General features: G+C 60.9%; 6 protein-coding genes across 6 annotated transcripts; 3 read left to right on the top strand and 3 right to left on the bottom strand.

Moving 5' to 3' along the window:
• Window positions 1–146: 146 nt before the first annotated feature.
• Window positions 147–563, bottom strand: KRP23_8905 (40S ribosomal protein S12; the record flags this gene model as incomplete). Its single annotated transcript, XM_067894406.1, has 1 exon — window positions 147–563. One exon carries the CDS (start codon window positions 561–563, stop codon window positions 147–149), a length of 417 nt encoding a protein of 138 aa, XP_067743843.1.
• Window positions 564–839: 276 nt separating this feature from the next.
• On the top strand, window positions 840–2,831 carry KRP23_8904 (PsbB mRNA maturation factor Mbb1, chloroplastic; the record flags this gene model as incomplete). The annotated part of the gene is made up of 2 exons (XM_067894405.1): window positions 840–1,223; window positions 1,296–2,831. The coding sequence occupies 2 exons, from the start codon at window positions 840–842 to the stop codon at window positions 2,829–2,831; spliced, it is 1,920 nt and encodes a 639-aa protein (XP_067743842.1).
• Window positions 2,832–2,866: 35 nt separating this feature from the next.
• KRP23_8903 (WD repeat-containing protein 25) lies at window positions 2,867–4,213 on the bottom strand (the record flags this gene model as incomplete). The annotated part of the gene is made up of 1 exon (XM_067894404.1): window positions 2,867–4,213. The coding sequence occupies one exon, from the start codon at window positions 4,211–4,213 to the stop codon at window positions 2,867–2,869; it is 1,347 nt and encodes a 448-aa protein (XP_067743841.1).
• Window positions 4,214–4,321: 108 nt separating this feature from the next.
• KRP23_8902 (Respiratory supercomplex factor 1, mitochondrial) lies at window positions 4,322–4,675 on the top strand (the record flags this gene model as incomplete). Its single annotated transcript, XM_067894403.1, has 1 exon — window positions 4,322–4,675. One exon carries the CDS (start codon window positions 4,322–4,324, stop codon window positions 4,673–4,675), a length of 354 nt encoding a protein of 117 aa, XP_067743840.1.
• A 125-nt stretch (window positions 4,676–4,800) lies between these two features.
• KRP23_8901 (uncharacterized protein) lies at window positions 4,801–7,253 on the top strand (the record flags this gene model as incomplete). Its single annotated transcript, XM_067894401.1, has 2 exons — window positions 4,801–6,236; window positions 7,202–7,253. The coding sequence occupies 2 exons, from the start codon at window positions 4,801–4,803 to the stop codon at window positions 7,251–7,253; spliced, it is 1,488 nt and encodes a 495-aa protein (XP_067743839.1).
• A 12,621-nt stretch (window positions 7,254–19,874) lies between these two features.
• Window positions 19,875–22,001, bottom strand: KRP23_8900 (Dynamin-1-like protein; the record flags this gene model as incomplete). The annotated part of the gene is made up of 1 exon (XM_067894400.1): window positions 19,875–22,001. The coding sequence occupies one exon, from the start codon at window positions 21,999–22,001 to the stop codon at window positions 19,875–19,877; it is 2,127 nt and encodes a 708-aa protein (XP_067743838.1).
• Between the last annotated feature and the right edge of the window lie 18 nt (window positions 22,002–22,019).

Here is a 22,019-nt window from a genome sequence, read left to right as displayed (position 1 = left end):
TGACAGAAGCCTCAGTCCCTGTAGGACAGCAGAGCTGTAGCAGCATCGGCCTCCTGGGAGTTCATGTTACGATCGCGGGCACTTATCACGAAGGCTGCAACCTGCACTTGGCCTCCTAGTCCGCCCACTGGATTGTGTCCTGCTGCTTAGTTCTCGCCCTGGCGCTTGAGGTAGTCCAGCAGCACGTTCAGAGCGTGCGTCTCCTCACCGAAGTCCGTGATGACAGCGCACGACGTGGACACGACCTTGCGGGCCTCGCCCAGAGCGTCGATCTTGCACAGACCGCACCACTCGCCGAGCTGCTTGCCCGAAGGCACCAGGATGAGGTTCACGCCGTGCTCCTCGCACAGAGCGCGCACCAGCTTGCTGTAGCTGGGCTCGTCGCAGTCCTGGGCCAGGCAGCACAGACGCGCGCGACGCGAGTCCAGAGCCTTGGCGGCCTCGTGCAGGCCGCGCTTGAGGCCGTCGTGGACAAGCGCCTTCTTGAGCACCTCCTTGAGGGCGTCCATCTCGCCCAACTCCTTGGGCACCTCAACCTCCGCCACAACTTCCTCAGCCGACATGATTTCTTGTAAACGGTGGAGTCCTAGGAAAGAAGAAGCTTTTACGTAATGACCGACATGAGCGCCTTGCGCAGGAGACCCAAGGCATTTGACTGGACCAAACGCGTCGGGCAGGGGTGGTGAGCTTACGTTGCTTCGTTAGCAACTTTATTTTCCTTCCCGCAACTGGCGCAACGTAACCAAATCCTGACCTGTTTTAAACTATTTTTATTTTAGTGACATCATATCAAGTCACTCAAGTGAATGTTAAACGTGAGCTTTCCGCCAGTTCACGAAATGAGAGGCTTGGGGCGATTGCCGCTTGCGGTTGGGCGTGCATTGCGGCGTCCGGAGACGCTGGAGCGGTACGGGGGCGCCGCCGTGGCCGCTCTGCAAATGCAGACACGCCGCATGTCCAGCTACCGCCCCATGGATGCGCTGTACGAGGGCCAGGACTTCTCGCGCCAAGTAGAGAAGAAGTTTAGCGAGCTGTCGGGCAAGACCCCGTGGGAGCCCGACGTCAAGTACCTGGAGGGCCTCAAGAGTCGTTGGCAGGGTCCTGATCCTACGCTGAATGAGCTGGTGCGCGAGGACGTCCCGACAGCTCGCAACCTGTTTCGCAACGTGCTGCAGCGCCGTTACGCGAAGGATATGGGCATGTGGAACAAGTGGGGCGTCATGGTGAGTCCCATACGGTGAAAAGATCCGATATATGGGTGGTATATTAACGATTACGTGTGATGTGCAATGCAGGAGTGGAAGGCCGGGAACTACGGACTGGCGAGGATGATCTTCTCCAAGGCGTCCAGGGTCTCGTTCGACGCCGAGCTGTGGACGTCGTGGGCTTCCATGGAGCTGGAAGCCAAGAATCTGCAGGAGGCAAAACGTATCTTCAAGGTCATTTTGGCCACGGACCCGCTCAATCCAATGGCGGGGCTGGGTATGGCGCTGTGGGAGGTGCAGGCGGGGCACCCGGACGAAGCTCGCGAGAGGTTCCAGGAGCTACTGGAGGAGCACCCTAGGGACGTGCTGATTATGCAAGCGTATGGCGTCTTTGAGGCCAAGTGCCAGCACGTTGGACTGGCAAGAAATATCTTCCAGAATGCTGTCTCCCACCCGCGAGCCACAGGTCAAGTTTGGCACGCATGGGCGAAAGCGGAGTACGATGCTGGGCTGTACAAGAATGCGCTCGCGGTGATCGCAACTTCCTTTGAGCGATTCCCGACCCACAAGTGGCTCATCCTTCTCGGTGCGATGGCTCACTTCAAGCTCGGCGATGTGTACGAAGCACGCCGTGCGTACCGCCGACTTATTGATGGTGGACTGTACGTTGAACCATCGGCGTACAACTCTTATGCCAAAATGGAAGAGGAGCTGGGCAACGAGGACGCAGCAGTGGGTTTGTATATCGAAGCTTTGGAGCAGCACCCAGACCACGTGCCCAGCATGATGTCGCTTGCCGTCTTGTACAAACGGCGCAACCGCATGCGGTATGCGCGCAAGGTCTTTGAGAACGCACTGCACAACCTGCAGCATACTGGACCAGTGCTTCATGCCTTTGGAGGCTTCGAGGAGCAGCATGGAGAGCTCGACAACGCACGCGAGCTCTACGACGAAGCTACGCAGGTGCAGCCAACGGCCATCGAGTCGTGGCGCGCCCTGGCACGTGTTGAAGCTAGGTTGAGGAATTATGAAGCGGCTCGTTCCGTGCTCACGATGGCAAGCCAACATGTGCCCAACGATGTTCCTCTGCTCATTGAGCTGGCCAAGATTGAACAGCGTAATCGCCGGTTCCCAGCTGCTCGCGCAGCATTGGAGAATGCACTCAAGATTGATCCTTCTGATGCATCGGTGTGGAACTTGCGCGCACTGCTGGAGCTGCCACTGGACCCGGAGCGTGCAAAGATCATCGTGGAGAGTGCCTTGTCCGAGGTTCCTGAGTACGAAAAGACGAGTTGGAGCATTCTGATGTGCACGTACGGACGTACTTTTGCAGCACTGGGGGATTTCCAGCAGGCCGTTGCAGCCTTTCAGCGGTCATTCAAACTGCGTCCGAAGAACTGGGAGACACACCTGATTTATGCCGATAGTGTTTTAACGCCAAACGAGGCCTGGGGTGAAGCCGTGAAGCACCTTACTGCTGCACGGAAGCTGCTCCCCCGAACCGATAGACGCCGGGCTAATGTCGAGCGCAAACTTCGTGCTGCTGAAGCGATGTCTAAGGCGAAGAAGTATAAGGACGCTGAAGAAAGCGACGACGAAGACCACCATGAGGAAGAGGGCTCGTAGTAATAGTAAAAAGAAGATGAAGCTCTGATCGAATTTTATGGTTTAGCTTGTTGGAACAGGTCAATGTCACCCGCACTGCTGCTGGTAAGCAAGGCGTGACTGGAATCCATGCTTTCTGTGCAGGCCGATTGAAACTCTGCACTGATGCAAGCCGATCGTCTTCCATAAAGCTGAAAAGTATCCACCAGGTTACGCTTGCCAGCTGTGCGGTATACCGCCACTCGTCCATTCGCATCTCCTGAAGCCCACAACATCCCATCGCGAGAAAAACTGCATTGAATTCGGTAGCCCTCAACTTCGTGGCCCCCTTCATAACGGAGCGGAGGGCGGTGCTCGCCAATAGAAGGACCTTTGAGACACTTGTACGGAGCACGTGACGAATACAGCGTTGCGTAGTTGCCACGGCACTGCGCTACGAAATACGGTCTGGTCGGATGTGCTCGCAAGCACGGATGTGCCAACATGTTGCTATCGAGACGATCGTACAGTAGTGTAGCCGAGCGCCAATCCCAGACCAAGAGAGTCTGACTGCTGGCATCACACTGCATCACATCAGCACTCGACACAAACTGCTGGCCGTCATCCCCAAGGAAGAGCAGATCGTGAACATCGGCAAACGACTTGGTGTATGTAGTCACTGCATGGTGTGGAATCTTTTCACGAAGGTCGTGGCCATAGATATGCCCCTGGTCTGTACCTAGCAGCAGCAAGTTCAGCTCTGTCGGGTGGCAGCACACAGCCAAGATGCGTTCGATACGTGTAGAAGGCGTTGCGATGTCGGGGCGTCGCAGTTCCTGTCGTACTTGGCCAGTTTCGGCGTCGATGCAGCACGCCACCCCGTCGTAGCTACCTGTAAATATCTGTCTGCCATCGATCGACCACTTGACGCTTTTCACACCAAGCGAATGGTGCATCAGCACGCGTCGAGATTTCTCCACAGAGGATTGCCAAACCCGAACAGTTGCATCCATAGACGCCGACAGGAACAAATCCGGTCGTTTAGGGTGCCACTGCAGCTCGTTCACAGCCCTGTCGTGGCCAATAAACCGCTGTCGAATCTGTCTTCGGAGCGGAACCATCTTCTTATGTTTGGATTCAGTGCTCAAAAAGTCCGCAATTTCCTCGTCGCTCGCGATCAAAGGCACATCATCAATTACACTCGCTACAGAAGCTGAAGCCTGCGACTCGCTGGGTCCGCGCCGCCGACGCCGCTTAGCTGCATATCCGCGGAATGCAAACGCGCTTTCCTCTCTCGTGCTCTGGTGTGCGAAGTGGCGCGCGAAGACTCGACGCTGGCCTGCAACGCGCTGGGCAACGACTCGGTGTGCAGCATCCGGTGAAGACGACGGAGACGAGGAAGCGTAGTCTAGGATGGCGTCCATGACCAAATGTTAAACCAAGTGTGCTTTTGCCCAATCATATGCGTCGACATTATTTTCAGAAGATATCTCAACACGTTAAACGTGGGGTGACGCATTCACCATTTTGCCATGGCCAAGGAACGCGATGGCGCCGAGCCTCCGCGCGTGTTCGCGGTGGGAGACTTCAGCTGGATGGAGGATGAGCGCTACGGCGGCAAGAAGTCGCTCTGGGCGCGCGTGAAGGAGGACCCGATCGTGCCGCTGGGCTGCGCGCTCACTTGCGCTGTGCTGTTGGGCGGCCTCGTGACGTTCCAACGCGGCCAGTCCAAGCTGGGCAACAAGTTCATGCAGGCGCGCGTGGTGTTGCAGACTGCCACGGTCTTCGCCCTGGCGGGCGGCGCTGCGCTGTCCGCTGGGGAGAAGCAGGCCAAGAAACAGCAGAGCTACGAGGAGCGCATGCAGATCGAGCTGCGGGAGCAGTAGACAGGTCTCCCATTGTGGTCAAAACTAATGTAACGGTCGATAGTCACTGAAATGAAAATACTCATATTACTGACTGATCTTGAAGCGACGCGATCTAGCCACAACCATTTCGCCTGCTAACGGCCATGAACGGGTACCTGCGCAGCAAGTGCTCGTCGGAGCAGCAGCTGCTAAATGAGCTAGCCAAGCTGCTGGCCGCCAAGGACGTGGCCTCGCGCAAGATGGGGGACGTGCTGCGCGGCCTCACCTTGTTCTACACGTCGGCGGCGCGCGGCTCGCGCATCCCGCAGTCGCTGCTCAGCGGCCTGTGCTCGCTGCTTCCGCAGCTCAAGGACAAGAAGGAGATCGCGCTGCTCAAGGACGAGCACCAGCGCATCGCCCGCCTCGCGCTCTGTCTCCTGGCGCGGCTCATCGACCAGTTTGAGATCCAGAAGGCGCAGACGATGGGGGAGCAGACGGCGGCGGATCACGTGCTGTCCACCTTCTTATCGACGCTGGAGACGACCGTGATGACGCCGCCGGGACTGCTGCTACCCAGACAACGAGCTACTCTGCGGGTGTATGCGCAACTCTGCCGAATCTTCCGGAAGAGAGACCAGTTGGTGTCCTACACTGTGACGTTACTGCAGCAGTCGCCTGTACTTGCTGATAACCAGGTGGATGTTAAAGGGAAGCGCGCTCCTCCTCCAGGACCGGCGCAGCTGGGGGCGGTGGCAGGAGCTTGCCATTCACTGCGGTTCCACGCGGCCCCGGGTGAACAGCTTCTTGCGCTGGATAAACTGGTGCAGCTTGCTTTTACGGCACCCGCTGGCACTGCATCTCGTCATGGTGCTAAAACGCTGCTCTCTCTTCTGACCTCGACAACGTTGAATGAGGATCGACCATCCAATGCTGTGACCACGGCGAAGGCGATTGAGCTGTTCTTGATTAAGGCACGACCGCGTTCGCTATTTGGTGGCGACTCGCTCACATCTGTGCTCCTACTTCGTCTGTGCGGCCAGATGTATCGCTTGCCAGTGCATCAACAGCAACAACAGCAACAAGTCGTCTTGACGAATGATTCTGGCGGCTCGGCTCTCGACGCTAAGGTGCTGGAGACTTCGCCAAGCAGCAGCCAGCAGCTTTCACCCGACCAAAACCCTGCTCTCCAAGGTTTTACCGCATCAAACGCGCTGTCAGCGCAGCTCCAAGAGTATCTAATGGACGTGATCCAATCTGCTGATGGATCGTCCGCAAAGCCAACTGTGAACCCCGCAGTGCTTCTGGTGGCTGTAGAGGAGGTTTTGCGAGGCACAGCAGCAGAGGCTTGCTTCACCAAACATCCTAATTGGGGTTCCAAGTGTGTATTTGAGCTAGTGGCAGCCGCGCTGCTATCACTGCTTCCGGTGTCACGAGAGACAGTCAAGCCAGTTGGTACTACGGTCATGCTTCATCGTGTATGCCGGGCTGTTCAGTTTGTAGCAGAGCGGCTCGACGCTACTGTTCTTCAACTGAATGCATCGTCTGGGCAGTCGATGCCGAGTCCTGCCTATTTGAGCCAGCTTACGCTGCGAATCCGGACGTTAACTGAGCATAGCAACGCGTTCGTTGCTTGTGAGGCTCTACGAGCCCTTGTCTGGTTACTTCCGCGCTGCGGTAGCAATGCCGGGGAAAGCAGGAACGGGGTCAACGATGAATGGGTGTCTCTCTTTTGGCTACTTGAATCGCTTCCGTTCAATCGGATACATTCAGAGCGACGTGCTGCAATTGCCTGGACATTGTTCCGTCGCGGTGTATCTACTCCAAAGTCTAACGGATATGCAGTGGAGACGCCTTTGCTTTCTGGATGTCTACGCGTGGTGCTTGCGTGGTTCAGAGTACGACCGTGCGTGTGGCACGCTGCTCTGCTGACCGCAATTTGGCACACTGCTCTTCGTGAATGTCTTGCACCTTTAGGCAATGCCGTGTTCTCGTCCATTAATGAGTTGCTTGATTTTCAGTGCGCACCTACAGACAGCGCTGCCGCGGACAGTCTTGTGGTTAAGCAAAGTGCGCTGCAATTCCTCAGCCACAAGGAAGGGGGAATGCGATATGCTGTCCGATACGAAACGTGGAACCACCCGCTGATTTTACGGCTGACGAAGCAAGCCCTTCTAGAGACGTGCACATCGCAGAGGTTGAGCGCGAGAGCATTATTACAGTTGCGCGATGAAGCACAGCTTCAAGGCCTCACTCCACTCGCACAGCATGTAAACGCGACATTGTGTTTCCTTCAGAAGACTTCACGGCAGTCGCGACAAACCAGCAGAACAATCAGCGATGGATCAGAGAATCAATCATTTGCTCTGCACGATGACCCCTTCTCGGATGTTACAGCTCAGGGGGCTGTACCTGTGTCGGGCTTTTCACGCTTTGGCGGTGGAAATGATATGGATAACGATGATCCTTTCTCCGATTTTAGGGCACCTGACGAAGCGGCATCATTGGGAAAGGTTCATATGACAGTTGAGAGCCCGGGCGCTCTCGATGACCCTTTTGCGGACGCAGTTCGTACCAAGAGTGCCACAACATCCGACTTTTCCGGTTGGAGCGAGCCTGACAGCACAAGCAGGACTATAACTTCAGCTAGGGGAAGCACTTCCATGAACGATTTCAATGCTTCAGACGAGAGCTCATTCGTAGCTCCTAGGTGGGGTGAAAGTGGCACCATGAATGAGTGCAGTGGAAGTTTTAGTACGAAAGCATTGACCTCTACCGATGCCACAGCGCCAACATTCACGGACTGGGGCGGTGATATCACATTGGACGAACAGGGGGGACAAAATGGAAATACTGACGACAATTCGTTTGGAAACTTTTCGACAACTGAAACGGGATCTCTGTTTTCTACCTGGGGCGATACAGCAAACGAATTGCATCAAGGTGGTTTCAGTACCGAAGCAGGGTCATTTGGCAACTTCAGTACGTCTATTACCGCAGTCGAGCTCACAACCGGACCTGGAAGTGACCAAGGCTCAGAGCCTAGTAGTGCATTAGGCAATGTGAACGCTTCATTCAATAATGATACAACTGGCACGAGTATACCCTCAACTTTCACGAACTCAGCAGTCGCATCACCATTGGAATCAACTGGAAATTTCTGCGTCGGACCCCAACCAGTGTTCGGAGGGTCCGGTACTGCCGACGACGGAGTGGCGGGCACAGTGTCCGGCAGGACAGAGAGCTTCTCGGCCGAGACGCTGCACGCCGCCACCACCGCCACCACCGCCACCACCGTGAGCACAACGGAGGAGGCGTCGTTCTCGACGGACTTCGGTGCGCCAGCAGACTTCAGTCCACCAACGGACTTCAGCGCACCGGAGAACTTCACCGCACCGGCGGACTTGAGCACACCGGCGGATGGTCCGGCATTTGACGGCGGTGTGGAGGCAGAGCGAGATGTCAGTTTCGGCGGCGAAGCACAACCAGTGTTCGGAGGGTCCGGTACTGCCGACGACGGAGTGGCGGGCACAGTGTCCGGCAGGACAGAGAGCTTCTCGGCCGAGACGCTGCACGCCGCCACCACCGCCACCACCGCCACCACCGTGAGCACAACGGAGGAGGCGTCGTTCTCGACGGACTTCGGTGCGCCAGCAGACTTCAGTCCACCAACGGACTTCAGCGCACCGGAGAACTTCACCGCACCGGCGGACTTGAGCACACCGGCGGATGGTCCGGCATTTGACGGCGGTGTGGAGGCAGAGCGAGATGTCAGTTTCGGCGGCGAAGCACAACCAGTGTTCGGAGGGTCCGGTACTGCCGACGACGGAGTGGCGGGCACAGTGTCCGGCAGGACAGAGAGCTTCTCGGCCGAGACGCTGCACGCCGCCACCACCGCCACCACCGCCACCACCGTGAGCACAACGGAGGAGGCGTCGTTCTCGACGGACTTCGGTGCGCCAGCAGACTTCAGTCCACCAACGGACTTCAGCGCACCGGAGAACTTCACCGCACCGGCGGACTTGAGCACACCGGCGGATGGTCCGGCATTTGACGGCGGTGTGGAGGCAGAGCGAGATGTCAGTTTCGGCGGCGAAGCACAACCAGTGTTCGGAGGGTCCGGTACTGCCGACGACGGAGTGGCGGGCACAGTGTCCGGCAGGACAGAGAGCTTCTCGGCCGAGACGCTGCACGCCGCCACCACCGCCACCACCGCCACCACCGTGAGCACAACGGAGGAGGCGTCGTTCTCGACGGACTTCGGTGCGCCAGCAGACTTCAGTCCACCAACGGACTTCAGCGCACCGGAGAACTTCACCGCACCGGCGGACTTGAGCACACCGGCGGATGGTCCGGCATTTGACGGCGGTGTGGAGGCAGAGCGAGATGTCAGTTTCGGCGGCGAAGCACAACCAGTGTTCGGAGGGTCCGGTACTGCCGACGACGGAGTGGCGGGCACAGTGTCCGGCAGGACAGAGAGCTTCTCGGCCGAGACGCTGCACGCCGCCACCACCGCCACCACCGCCACCACCGTGAGCACAACGGAGGAGGCGTCGTTCTCGACGGACTTCGGTGCGCCAGCAGACTTCAGTCCACCAACGGACTTCAGCGCACCGGAGAACTTCACCGCACCGGCGGACTTGAGCACACCGGCGGATGGTCCGGCATTTGACGGCGGTGTGGAGGCAGAGCGAGATGTCAGTTTCGGCGGCGAAGCACAACCAGTGTTCGGAGGGTCCGGTACTGCCGACGACGGAGTGGCGGGCACAGTGTCCGGCAGGACAGAGAGCTTCTCGGCCGAGACGCTGCACGCCGCCACCACCGCCACCACCGCCACCACCGTGAGCACAACGGAGGAGGCGTCGTTCTCGACGGACTTCGGTGCGCCAGCAGACTTCAGTCCACCAACGGACTTCAGCGCACCGGAGAACTTCACCGCACCGGCGGACTTGAGCACACCGGCGGATGGTCCGGCATTTGACGGCGGTGTGGAGGCAGAGCGAGATGTCAGTTTCGGCGGCGAAGCACAACCAGTGTTCGGAGGGTCCGGTACTGCCGACGACGGAGTGGCGGGCACAGTGTCCGGCAGGACAGAGAGCTTCTCGGCCGAGACGCTGCACGCCGCCACCACCGCCACCACCGCCACCACCGTGAGCACAACGGAGGAGGCGTCGTTCTCGACGGACTTCGGTGCGCCAGCAGACTTCAGTCCACCAACGGACTTCAGCGCACCGGAGAACTTCACCGCACCGGCGGACTTGAGCACACCGGCGGATGGTCCGGCATTTGACGGCGGTGTGGAGGCAGAGCGAGATGTCAGTTTCGGCGGCGAAGCACAACCAGTGTTCGGAGGGTCCGGTACTGCCGACGACGGAGTGGCGGGCACAGTGTCCGGCAGGACAGAGAGCTTCTCGGCCGAGACGCTGCACGCCGCCACCACCGCCACCACCGCCACCACCGTGAGCACAACGGAGGAGGCGTCGTTCTCGACGGACTTCGGTGCGCCAGCAGACTTCAGTCCACCAACGGACTTCAGCGCACCGGAGAACTTCACCGCACCGGCGGACTTGAGCACACCGGCGGATGGTCCGGCATTTGACGGCGGTGTGGAGGCAGAGCGAGATGTCAGTTTCGGCGGCGAAGCACAACCAGTGTTCGGAGGGTCCGGTACTGCCGACGACGGAGTGGCGGGCACAGTGTCCGGCAGGACAGAGAGCTTCTCGGCCGAGACGCTGCACGCCGCCACCACCGCCACCACCGCCACCACCGTGAGCACAACGGAGGAGGCGTCGTTCTCGACGGACTTCGGTGCGCCAGCAGACTTCAGTCCACCAACGGACTTCAGCGCACCGGAGAACTTCACCGCACCGGCGGACTTGAGCACACCGGCGGATGGTCCGGCATTTGACGGCGGTGTGGAGGCAGAGCGAGATGTCAGTTTCGGCGGCGAAGCACAACCAGTGTTCGGAGGGTCCGGTACTGCCGACGACGGAGTGGCGGGCACAGTGTCCGGCAGGACAGAGAGCTTCTCGGCCGAGACGCTGCACGCCGCCACCACCGCCACCACCGCCACCACCGTGAGCACAACGGAGGAGGCGTCGTTCTCGACGGACTTCGGTGCGCCAGCAGACTTCAGTCCACCAACGGACTTCAGCGCACCGGAGAACTTCACCGCACCGGCGGACTTGAGCACACCGGCGGATGGTCCGGCATTTGACGGCGGTGTGGAGGCAGAGCGAGATGTCAGTTTCGGCGGCGAAGCACAACCAGTGTTCGGAGGGTCCGGTACTGCCGACGACGGAGTGGCGGGCACAGTGTCCGGCAGGACAGAGAGCTTCTCGGCCGAGACGCTGCACGCCGCCACCACCGCCACCACCGCCACCACCGTGAGCACAACGGAGGAGGCGTCGTTCTCGACGGACTTCGGTGCGCCAGCAGACTTCAGTCCACCAACGGACTTCAGCGCACCGGAGAACTTCACCGCACCGGCGGACTTGAGCACACCGGCGGATGGTCCGGCATTTGACGGCGGTGTGGAGGCAGAGCGAGATGTCAGTTTCGGCGGCGAAGCACAACCAGTGTTCGGAGGGTCCGGTACTGCCGACGACGGAGTGGCGGGCACAGTGTCCGGCAGGACAGAGAGCTTCTCGGCCGAGACGCTGCACGCCGCCACCACCGCCACCACCGCCACCACCGTGAGCACAACGGAGGAGGCGTCGTTCTCGACGGACTTCGGTGCGCCAGCAGACTTCAGTCCACCAACGGACTTCAGCGCACCGGAGAACTTCACCGCACCGGCGGACTTGAGCACACCGGCGGATGGTCCGGCATTTGACGGCGGTGTGGAGGCAGAGCGAGATGTCAGTTTCGGCGGCGAAGCACAACCAGTGTTCGGAGGGTCCGGTACTGCCGACGACGGAGTGGCGGGCACAGTGTCCGGCAGGACAGAGAGCTTCTCGGCCGAGACGCTGCACGCCGCCACCACCGCCACCACCGCCACCACCGTGAGCACAACGGAGGAGGCGTCGTTCTCGACGGACTTCGGTGCGCCAGCAGACTTCAGTCCACCAACGGACTTCAGCGCACCGGAGAACTTCACCGCACCGGCGGACTTGAGCACACCGGCGGATGGTCCGGCATTTGACGGCGGTGTGGAGGCAGAGCGAGATGTCAGTTTCGGCGGCGAAGCACAACCAGTGTTCGGAGGGTCCGGTACTGCCGACGACGGAGTGGCGGGCACAGTGTCCGGCAGGACAGAGAGCTTCTCGGCCGAGACGCTGCACGCCGCCACCACCGCCACCACCGCCACCACCGTGAGCACAACGGAGGAGGCGTCGTTCTCGACGGACTTCGGTGCGCCAGCAGACTTCAGTCCACCAACGGACTTCAGCGCACCGGAGAACTTCACCGCACCGGCGGACTTGAGCACACCGGCGGATGGTCCGGCATTTGACGGCGGTGTGGAGGCAGAGCGAGATGTCAGTTTCGGCGGCGAAGCACAACCAGTGTTCGGAGGGTCCGGTACTGCCGACGACGGAGTGGCGGGCACAGTGTCCGGCAGGACAGAGAGCTTCTCGGCCGAGACGCTGCACGCCGCCACCACCGCCACCACCGCCACCACCGTGAGCACAACGGAGGAGGCGTCGTTCTCGACGGACTTCGGTGCGCCAGCAGACTTCAGTCCACCAACGGACTTCAGCGCACCGGAGAACTTCACCGCACCGGCGGACTTGAGCACACCGGCGGATGGTCCGGCATTTGACGGCGGTGTGGAGGCAGAGCGAGATGTCAGTTTCGGCGGCGAAGCACAACCAGTGTTCGGAGGGTCCGGTACTGCCGACGACGGAGTGGCGGGCACAGTGTCCGGCAGGACAGAGAGCTTCTCGGCCGAGACGCTGCACGCCGCCACCACCGCCACCACCGCCACCACCGTGAGCACAACGGAGGAGGCGTCGTTCTCGACGGACTTCGGTGCGCCAGCAGACTTCAGTCCACCAACGGACTTCAGCGCACCGGAGAACTTCACCGCACCGGCGGACTTGAGCACACCGGCGGATGGTCCGGCATTTGACGGCGGTGTGGAGGCAGAGCGAGATGTCAGTTTCGGCGGCGAAGCACAACCAGTGTTCGGAGGGTCCGGTACTGCCGACGACGGAGTGGCGGGCACAGTGTCCGGCAGGACAGAGAGCTTCTCGGCCGAGACGCTGCACGCCGCCACCACCGCCACCACCGCCACCACCGTGAGCACAACGGAGGAGGCGTCGTTCTCGACGGACTTCGGTGCGCCAGCAGACTTCAGTCCACCAACGGACTTCAGCGCACCGGAGAACTTCACCGCACCGGCGGACTTGAGCACACCGGCGGATGGTCCGGCATTTGACGGCGGTGTGGAGGCAGAGCGAGATGTCAGTTTCGGCGGCGAAGCACAACCAGTGTTCGGAGGGTCCGGTACTGCCGACGACGGAGTGGCGGGCACAGTGTCCGGCAGGACAGAGAGCTTCTCGGCCGAGACGCTGCACGCCGCCACCACCGCCACCACCGCCACCACCGTGAGCACAACGGAGGAGGCGTCGTTCTCGACGGACTTCGGTGCGCCAGCAGACTTCAGTCCACCAACGGACTTCAGCGCACCGGAGAACTTCACCGCACCGGCGGACTTGAGCACACCGGCGGATGGTCCGGCATTTGACGGCGGTGTGGAGGCAGAGCGAGATGTCAGTTTCGGCGGCGAAGCACAACCAGTGTTCGGAGGGTCCGGTACTGCCGACGACGGAGTGGCGGGCACAGTGTCCGGCAGGACAGAGAGCTTCTCGGCCGAGACGCTGCACGCCGCCACCACCGCCACCACCGCCACCACCGTGAGCACAACGGAGGAGGCGTCGTTCTCGACGGACTTCGGTGCGCCAGCAGACTTCAGTCCACCAACGGACTTCAGCGCACCGGAGAACTTCACCGCACCGGCGGACTTGAGCACACCGGCGGATGGTCCGGCATTTGACGGCGGTGTGGAGGCAGAGCGAGATGTCAGTTTCGGCGGCGAAGCACAACCAGTGTTCGGAGGGTCCGGTACTGCCGACGACGGAGTGGCGGGCACAGTGTCCGGCAGGACAGAGAGCTTCTCGGCCGAGACGCTGCACGCCGCCACCACCGCCACCACCGCCACCACCGTGAGCACAACGGAGGAGGCGTCGTTCTCGACGGACTTCGGTGCGCCAGCAGACTTCAGTCCACCAACGGACTTCAGCGCACCGGAGAACTTCACCGCACCGGCGGACTTGAGCACACCGGCGGATGGTCCGGCATTTGACGGCGGTGTGGAGGCAGAGCGAGATGTCAGTTTCGGCGGCGAAGCACAACCAGTGTTCGGAGGGTCCGGTACTGCCGACGACGGAGTGGCGGGCACAGTGTCCGGCAGGACAGAGAGCTTCTCGGCCGAGACGCTGCACGCCGCCACCACCGCCACCACCGCCACCACCGTGAGCACAACGGAGGAGGCGTCGTTCTCGACGGACTTCGGTGCGCCAGCAGACTTCAGTCCACCAACGGACTTCAGCGCACCGGAGAACTTCACCGCACCGGCGGACTTGAGCACACCGGCGGATGGTCCGGCATTTGACGGCGGTGTGGAGGCAGAGCGAGATGTCAGTTTCGGCGGCGAAGCACAACCAGTGTTCGGAGGGTCCGGTACTGCCGACGACGGAGTGGCGGGCACAGTGTCCGGCAGGACAGAGAGCTTCTCGGCCGAGACGCTGCACGCCGCCACCACCGCCACCACCGCCACCACCGTGAGCACAACGGAGGAGGCGTCGTTCTCGACGGACTTCGGTGCGCCAGCAGACTTCAGTCCACCAACGGACTTCAGCGCACCGGAGAACTTCACCGCACCGGCGGACTTGAGCACACCGGCGGATGGTCCGGCATTTGACGGCGGTGTGGAGGCAGAGCGAGATGTCAGTTTCGGCGGCGAAGCACAACCAGTGTTCGGAGGGTCCGGTACTGCCGACGACGGAGTGGCGGGCACAGTGTCCGGCAGGACAGAGAGCTTCTCGGCCGAGACGCTGCACGCCGCCACCACCGCCACCACCGCCACCACCGTGAGCACAACGGAGGAGGCGTCGTTCTCGACGGACTTCGGTGCGCCAGCAGACTTCAGTCCACCAACGGACTTCAGCGCACCGGAGAACTTCACCGCACCGGCGGACTTGAGCACACCGGCGGATGGTCCGGCATTTGACGGCGGTGTGGAGGCAGAGCGAGATGTCAGTTTCGGCGGCGAAGCACAACCAGTGTTCGGAGGGTCCGGTACTGCCGACGACGGAGTGGCGGGCACAGTGTCCGGCAGGACAGAGAGCTTCTCGGCCGAGACGCTGCACGCCGCCACCACCGCCACCACCGCCACCACCGTGAGCACAACGGAGGAGGCGTCGTTCTCGACGGACTTCGGTGCGCCAGCAGACTTCAGTCCACCAACGGACTTCAGCGCACCGGAGAACTTCACCGCACCGGCGGACTTGAGCACACCGGCGGATGGTCCGGCATTTGACGGCGGTGTGGAGGCAGAGCGAGATGTCAGTTTCGGCGGCGAAGCACAACCAGTGTTCGGAGGGTCCGGTACTGCCGACGACGGAGTGGCGGGCACAGTGTCCGGCAGGACAGAGAGCTTCTCGGCCGAGACGCTGCACGCCGCCACCACCGCCACCACCGCCACCACCGTGAGCACAACGGAGGAGGCGTCGTTCTCGACGGACTTCGGTGCGCCAGCAGACTTCAGTCCACCAACGGACTTCAGCGCACCGGAGAACTTCACCGCACCGGCGGACTTGAGCACACCGGCGGATGGTCCGGCATTTGACGGCGGTGTGGAGGCAGAGCGAGATGTCAGTTTCGGCGGCGAAGCACAACCAGTGTTCGGAGGGTCCGGTACTGCCGACGACGGAGTGGCGGGCACAGTGTCCGGCAGGACAGAGAGCTTCTCGGCCGAGACGCTGCACGCCGCCACCACCGCCACCACCGCCACCACCGTGAGCACAACGGAGGAGGCGTCGTTCTCGACGGACTTCGGTGCGCCAGCAGACTTCAGTCCACCAACGGACTTCAGCGCACCGGAGAACTTCACCGCACCGGCGGACTTGAGCACACCGGCGGATGGTCCGGCATTTGACGGCGGTGTGGAGGCAGAGCGAGATGTCAGTTTCGGCGGCGAAGCACAACCAGTGTTCGGAGGGTCCGGTACTGCCGACGACGGAGTGGCGGGCACAGTGTCCGGCAGGACAGAGAGCTTCTCGGCCGAGACGCTGCACGCCGCCACCACCGCCACCACCGCCACCACCGTGAGCACAACGGAGGAGGCGTCGTTCTCGACGGACTTCGGTGCGCCAGCAGACTTCAGTCCACCAACGGACTTCAGCGCACCGGAGAACTTCACCGCACCGGCGGACTTGAGCACACCGGCGGATGGTCCGGCATTTGACGGCGGTGTGGAGGCAGAGCGAGATGTCAGTTTCGGCGGCGAAGCACAACCAGTGTTCGGAGGGTCCGGTACTGCCGACGACGGAGTGGCGGGCACAGTGTCCGGCAGGACAGAGAGCTTCTCGGCCGAGACGCTGCACGCAGCCACCACCGCCACCACCGCCACCACCGTGAGCACAACGGAGGAGGCGTCGTTCTCGACGGACTTCGGTGCGCCAGCAGACTTCAGTCCACCAACGGACTTCAGCGCACCGGAGAACTTCACCGCACCGGCGGACTTGAGCACACCGGCGGATGGTCCGGCATTTGACGGCGGTGTGGAGGCAGAGCGAGATGTCAGTTTCGGCGGCGAAGCACAACCAGTGTTCGGAGGGTCCGGTACTGCCGACGACGGAGTGGCGGGCACAGTGTCCGGCAGGACAGAGAGCTTCTCGGCCGAGACGCTGCACGCCGCCACCACCGCCACCACCGCCACCACCGTGAGCACAACGGAGGAGGCGTCGTTCTCGACGGACTTCGGTGCGCCAGCAGACTTCAGTCCACCAACGGACTTCAGCGCACCGGAGAACTTCACCGCGCCGGCGGACTTGAGCACACCGGCGGATGGTCCGGCATTTGACGGCGGTGTGGAGGCAGAGCGAGATGTCAGTTTCGGCGGCGAAGCACAACCAGTGTTCGGAGGGTCCGGTACTGCCGACGACGGAGTGGCGGGCACAGTGTCCGGCAGGACAGAGAGCTTCTCGGCCGAGACGCTGCACGCCGCCACCACCGCCACCACCGCCACCACCGTGAGCACAACGGAGGAGGCGTCGTTCTCGACGGACTTCGGTGCGCCAGCAGACTTCAGTCCACCAACGGACTTCAGCGCACCGGAGAACTTCACCGCACCGGCGGACTTGAGCACACCGGCGGATGGTCCGGCATTTGACGGCGGTGTGGAGGCAGAGCGAGATGTCAGTTTCGGCGGCGAAGCACAACCAGTGTTCGGAGGGTCCGGTACTGCCGACGACGGAGTGGCGGGCACAGTGTCCGGCAGGACAGAGAGCTTCTCGGCCGAGACGCTGCACGCCGCCACCACCGCCACCACCGTGAGCACAACGGAGGAGGCGTCGTTCTCGACGGACTTCGGTGCGCCAGCAGACTTCAGTCCACCAACGGACTTCAGCGCACCGGAGAACTTCACCGCACCGGCGGACTTGAGCACACCGGCGGATGGTCCGGCATTTGACGGCGGTGTGGAGGCAGAGCGAGATGTCAGTTTCGGCGGCGAAGCACAACCAGTGTTCGGAGGGTCCGGTACTGCCAACGACGGAGTGGCGGGCACAGTGTCCGGCAGGACAGAGAGCTTCTCGGCCGAGACGCTGCACGCCGCCACCACCGCCACCACCGCCACCACCGTGAGCACAACGGAGGAGGCGTCGTTCTCGACGGACTTCGGTGCGCCAGCAGACTTCAGTCCACCAACGGACTTCAGCGCACCGGAGAACTTCACCGCGCCGGCGGACTTGAGCACACCGGCGGATGGTCCGGCATTTGACGGCGGTGTGGAGGCAGAGCGAGATGTCAGTTTCGGCGGCGAAGCACAACCAGTGTTCGGAGGGTCCGGTACTGCCGACGACGGAGTGGCGGGCACAGTGTCCGGCAGGACAGAGAGCTTCTCGGCCGAGACGCTGCACGCCGCCACCACCGCCACCACCGCCACCACCGTGAGCACAACGGAGGAGGCGTCGTTCTCGACGGACTTCGGTGCGCCAGCAGACTTCAGTCCACCAACGGACTTCAGCGCACCGGAGAACTTCACCGCACCGGCGGACTTGAGCACACCGGCGGATGGTCCGGCATTTGACGGCGGTGTGGAGGCAGAGCGAGATGTCAGTTTCGGCGGCGAAGCACAACCAGTGTTCGGAGGGTCCGGTACTGCCGACGACGGAGTGGCGGGCACAGTGTCCGGCAGGACAGAGAGCTTCTCGGCCGAGACGCTGCACGCCGCCACCACCGCCACCACCGTGAGCACAACGGAGGAGGCGTCGTTCTCGACGGACTTCGGTGCGCCAGCAGACTTCAGTCCACCAACGGACTTCAGCGCACCGGAGAACTTCACCGCACCGGCGGACTTGAGCACACCGGCGGATGGTCCGGCATTTGACGGCGGTGTGGAGGCAGAGCGAGATGTCAGTTTCGGCGGCGAAGCACAACCAGTGTTCGGAGGGTCCGGTACTGCCAACGACGGAGTGGCGGGCACAGTGTCCGGCAGGACAGAGAGCTTCTCGGCCGAGACGCTGCACGCCGCCACCACCGCCACCACCGCCACCACCGTGAGCACAACGGAGGAGGCGTCGTTCTCGACGGACTTCAGTGCGCCAGCAGACTTCAGTCCACCAACGGACTTCAGCGCACCGGAGAACTTCACCGCACCGGCGGACTTGAGCACACCGGCGGATGGTCCGGCATTTGACGGCGGTGTGGAGGCAGAGCGAGATGTCAGTTTCGGCGGCGAAGCACAACCAGTGTTCGGAGGGTCCGGTACTGCCGACGACGGAGTGGCGGGCACAGTGTCCGGCAGGACAGAGAGCTTCTCGGCCGAGACGCTGCACGCCGCCACCACCGCCACCACCGCCACCACCGTGAGCACAACGGAGGAGGCGTCGTTCTCGACGGACTTCGGTGCGCCAGCAGACTTCAGTCCACCAACGGACTTCAGCGCACCGGAGAACTTCACCGCACCGGCGGACTTGAGCACACCGGCGGATGGTCCGGCATTTGACGGCGGTGTGGAGGCAGAGCGAGATGTCAGTTTCGGCGGCGAAGCACAACCAGTGTTCGGAGGGTCCGGTACTGCCGACGACGGAGTGGCGGGCACAGTGTCCGGCAGGACAGAGAGCTTCTCGGCCGAGACGCTGCACGCCGCCACCACCGCCACCACCGCCACCACCGTGAGCACAACGGAGGAGGCGTCGTTCTCGACGGACTTTGGTGCGCCAGTGAGTGTGAATTGTGTGGATGATGCCGGTGCTGGCACAACGGTTTTGAACAGGATTGAGATGGATTCATTCCATCCGGGTATGGTGGAAAGTGCTGAAAACCAAGCGTTAAGTGTCGAGAGTGGATCTGTAGCAGGTGGTGATTTTACTTTCGATGTCGACGAATACGATGAAGCTGGAGGCAAACCTCTGAAATATTTTTCTGAGACGAACGAGTACGAAGTTTCGACAGTGCTCAACTCGACTCCATGTACCCACGTGTCCGAGAAACAGTCAACTGATGGTCGTTTAGATGATGAGTTCGACGAGATTTTTGGTGATACGCCGGCAACTCAAAGTGAGACGGTGTCTTCGGTGGAGGTGACAACCAGCTCCGGCAAGTATGATGCAGATTTCGATGACATTTTCGGCGAGTCACAAACCGAATCTGGATCAGCGACAAACAGTGAAGCGTTTGTTGCTTCTGCAGCTGAGTCTAACGGCGATTCAGCGGCATCTACCGAAGGCGCAGCGATTGAAAAGAAACATAACATCCTTGATAACGAGGACCAAACAGCTCCCGGGGTCGAAGTACGCACAGGAACACCAGCATCAGATTTTACCTTCAGATAGCAAGTCGTGCACACTAAATCAAAATGACAACATAAAGGCAAACGAAAAGTGTATAAAGTGAGGAAACGCTGAAGCTAAACGCATCGGACTGCTCTTCGTCTGCGTCTTGGACGTGCTGCCGACGACTTTTCAATAATGGACTACGGCACTTCTCTTCTCTTCTACTTGCCTTGATTGCTTCACTTAAACGTATTGAAATCACGAACCTCGTTCACGATCTCTAGAGCGCGCTGAAGGAGCGTTCGCATCTCATCGCAGTTCGAGCGACGTGCCGCAATATCACCAGTTTCAGCCAGCAGCTCGTTGAGCTTATCCTCGCGATACAGGGACGACACCAACTCGTTCTGAATATTCTCCTTTGAGTGCCCCACCATGAAACACATGATGGCCTTGGTAACCAAATCCAGGAAGTTTTTCCGCACGATATCGAAGTACGATGCCAGCAAACTCTTGATGATTTCCGTCTCAATGCGTTCCCGGTCTGTCGGGTCATCGCCTTGTCGCATGCTCACTGGCACCTGAGGAAGCTTAACAACTGCAGGCTTCGAGCTAGTGGTGGCATCTGCACCACTTTTCTTGCGTCCACCACCGAAGAATGACAGGAGACCGTTGCCTTCTTGCTTCTCTTCACCTGCGCCTGCGTGGCCCGCAGGAGCACCACCCTGCTTTACCATTTGCCCCTGGCGACGCGGGTCCTGATTCGCCATGTTGTTACTTGGAGCCCCAGCGGACGCCATGGTCTCGCGCTGCATCTTCTCCATTAACTGCGCAACCGCGCGGCTACCACCAATAAAATCAGGGTGGTTTGTGTTCACGTAAGCGAGCTCAATATGAATGAGATTCTGGATCATAGCTTGCGTCGGCACCAATGAAGCACGCAGCATGCCATTCACCACTTCCATCACGCGGTCGCGCAGCTCAGGGAAACGCGTCAGCTCAATAGTTTCGCACTGCGATGTCACACGCTGCAGTTCGTCAAACACAAGATCCACACACTGCAGACCAGGCTGCTCTAGGCGACTGATCTGACGCTTAGCCAGTAGTTCGAACGATACTTCCGGGACAAAAAGCGACTGGCGCGGACCGTTGGCATTGCGGATTGTAGTCCGGATATCCTCGTCGCTGAGTCCATCGAAGGGGTTCACCTCCCGCAGGGACTTTGAGAAGATCTCGTTGAAGATGTAGTTAATGCGCGCACCACCGTACAGCTCATCCATTTCCACGAGCTGGTGGTTGCGTCCGTCCAGCGAGTTGGTGAAGTTGCTGGAAAAGTGCGACAGCAGGTTAAGCAAGCAGCCGCCCATTTCAGTCGCCGTCATCTGCTCCGTGGGGGACCCCATTTCACCGAGTTCCTGATCCAAGTCGGTGATCATGCTGCTGATCTTGGACTTGATGTCCGGCAAGCAGTCGCGGATGTGGTGCATAAGGATCGTGTTGAGTGTCTTGGACAGATACTGCGTCCCCATCCTGGAGGCGATGGCTCTGTACGCCGGGTGGGTCTTGAAGAAGTTCTGCTCCTTCGACAGCGACTCACGGATCGACAGCTTGGCGTTGATGTCCGCCTGGCTGCGGTTCACGACGCCCACGTAGCCTCTCTTGAGCGGGATGACGCGGCCCTGCAGCATGTCCATGGCGTCCGTACCGTCGTCCATGAGGTCCAGCTTGGTGAGCACGCCAATGGTGCGCTGGCCTTCCGGGTCGATCTCTCGCGCCATCTTGAGCGAGTCGCTGTTGGCCAGGTCCGTGTTGGCCGACGTGACCGCGAGGATGATGGAGTTGGGGTTCGAGATGAACTCAGTGCACATGTCTCGGATCTGCTCCTCGATGTTCACGGGCTGGTCCCCCACAGGCACCTTGGTGATGCCCGGCAGGTCCACGAGCGTCAGGTTGAGCACGTAGGGCGAGAAGACCTTGAGGTTGATGCTCTTGTTGCTGATGCCCTTGTTCTTGCCCGTGATGCGGTCCGTCTCCTTCTCGATCTCGCGCCGGATCTCGTCAAAGTCCGTGAACTTCTGGCCGGGCACGTGCAGGAACTCGCCCCACTCCTCGGCCGACGCGTCTCCGCCCGCATCCTCCGCTGCGGGTACCGAGGTCGAGCTGTTGTACAGCTGCAGCACGAGCGGGCGCCGCGTGACGATGCCCGACCCGCGCGGCAAAAAGTCCTTGCCCACGATGTTTTCCAGCACCGACGACTTGCCGCTGCTCTGGCTGCCGATGACCACGATCTGCGGCAGGTTGATGGGCGACTGGCCGATGGCGCTGAACACGTCCTGCAGCTTGTTGATGATGGGGATCAGCTGGTCCATGGTGACGGCGAACGAGCT

The sequence above is a fragment of the Phytophthora ramorum genome, assembly GCF_020800215.1.
Source record: "Phytophthora ramorum isolate Pr-102 chromosome Unknown Phyram_PR-102_s0007, whole genome shotgun sequence".
In the NCBI taxonomy this organism is placed as follows: Eukaryota; Oomycota; class Peronosporomycetes; order Peronosporales; family Peronosporaceae; genus Phytophthora; species Phytophthora ramorum.
Note: the sequence above shows the minus strand (reverse complement) of the source record. Positions and strands in the feature narration are given on the sequence as shown.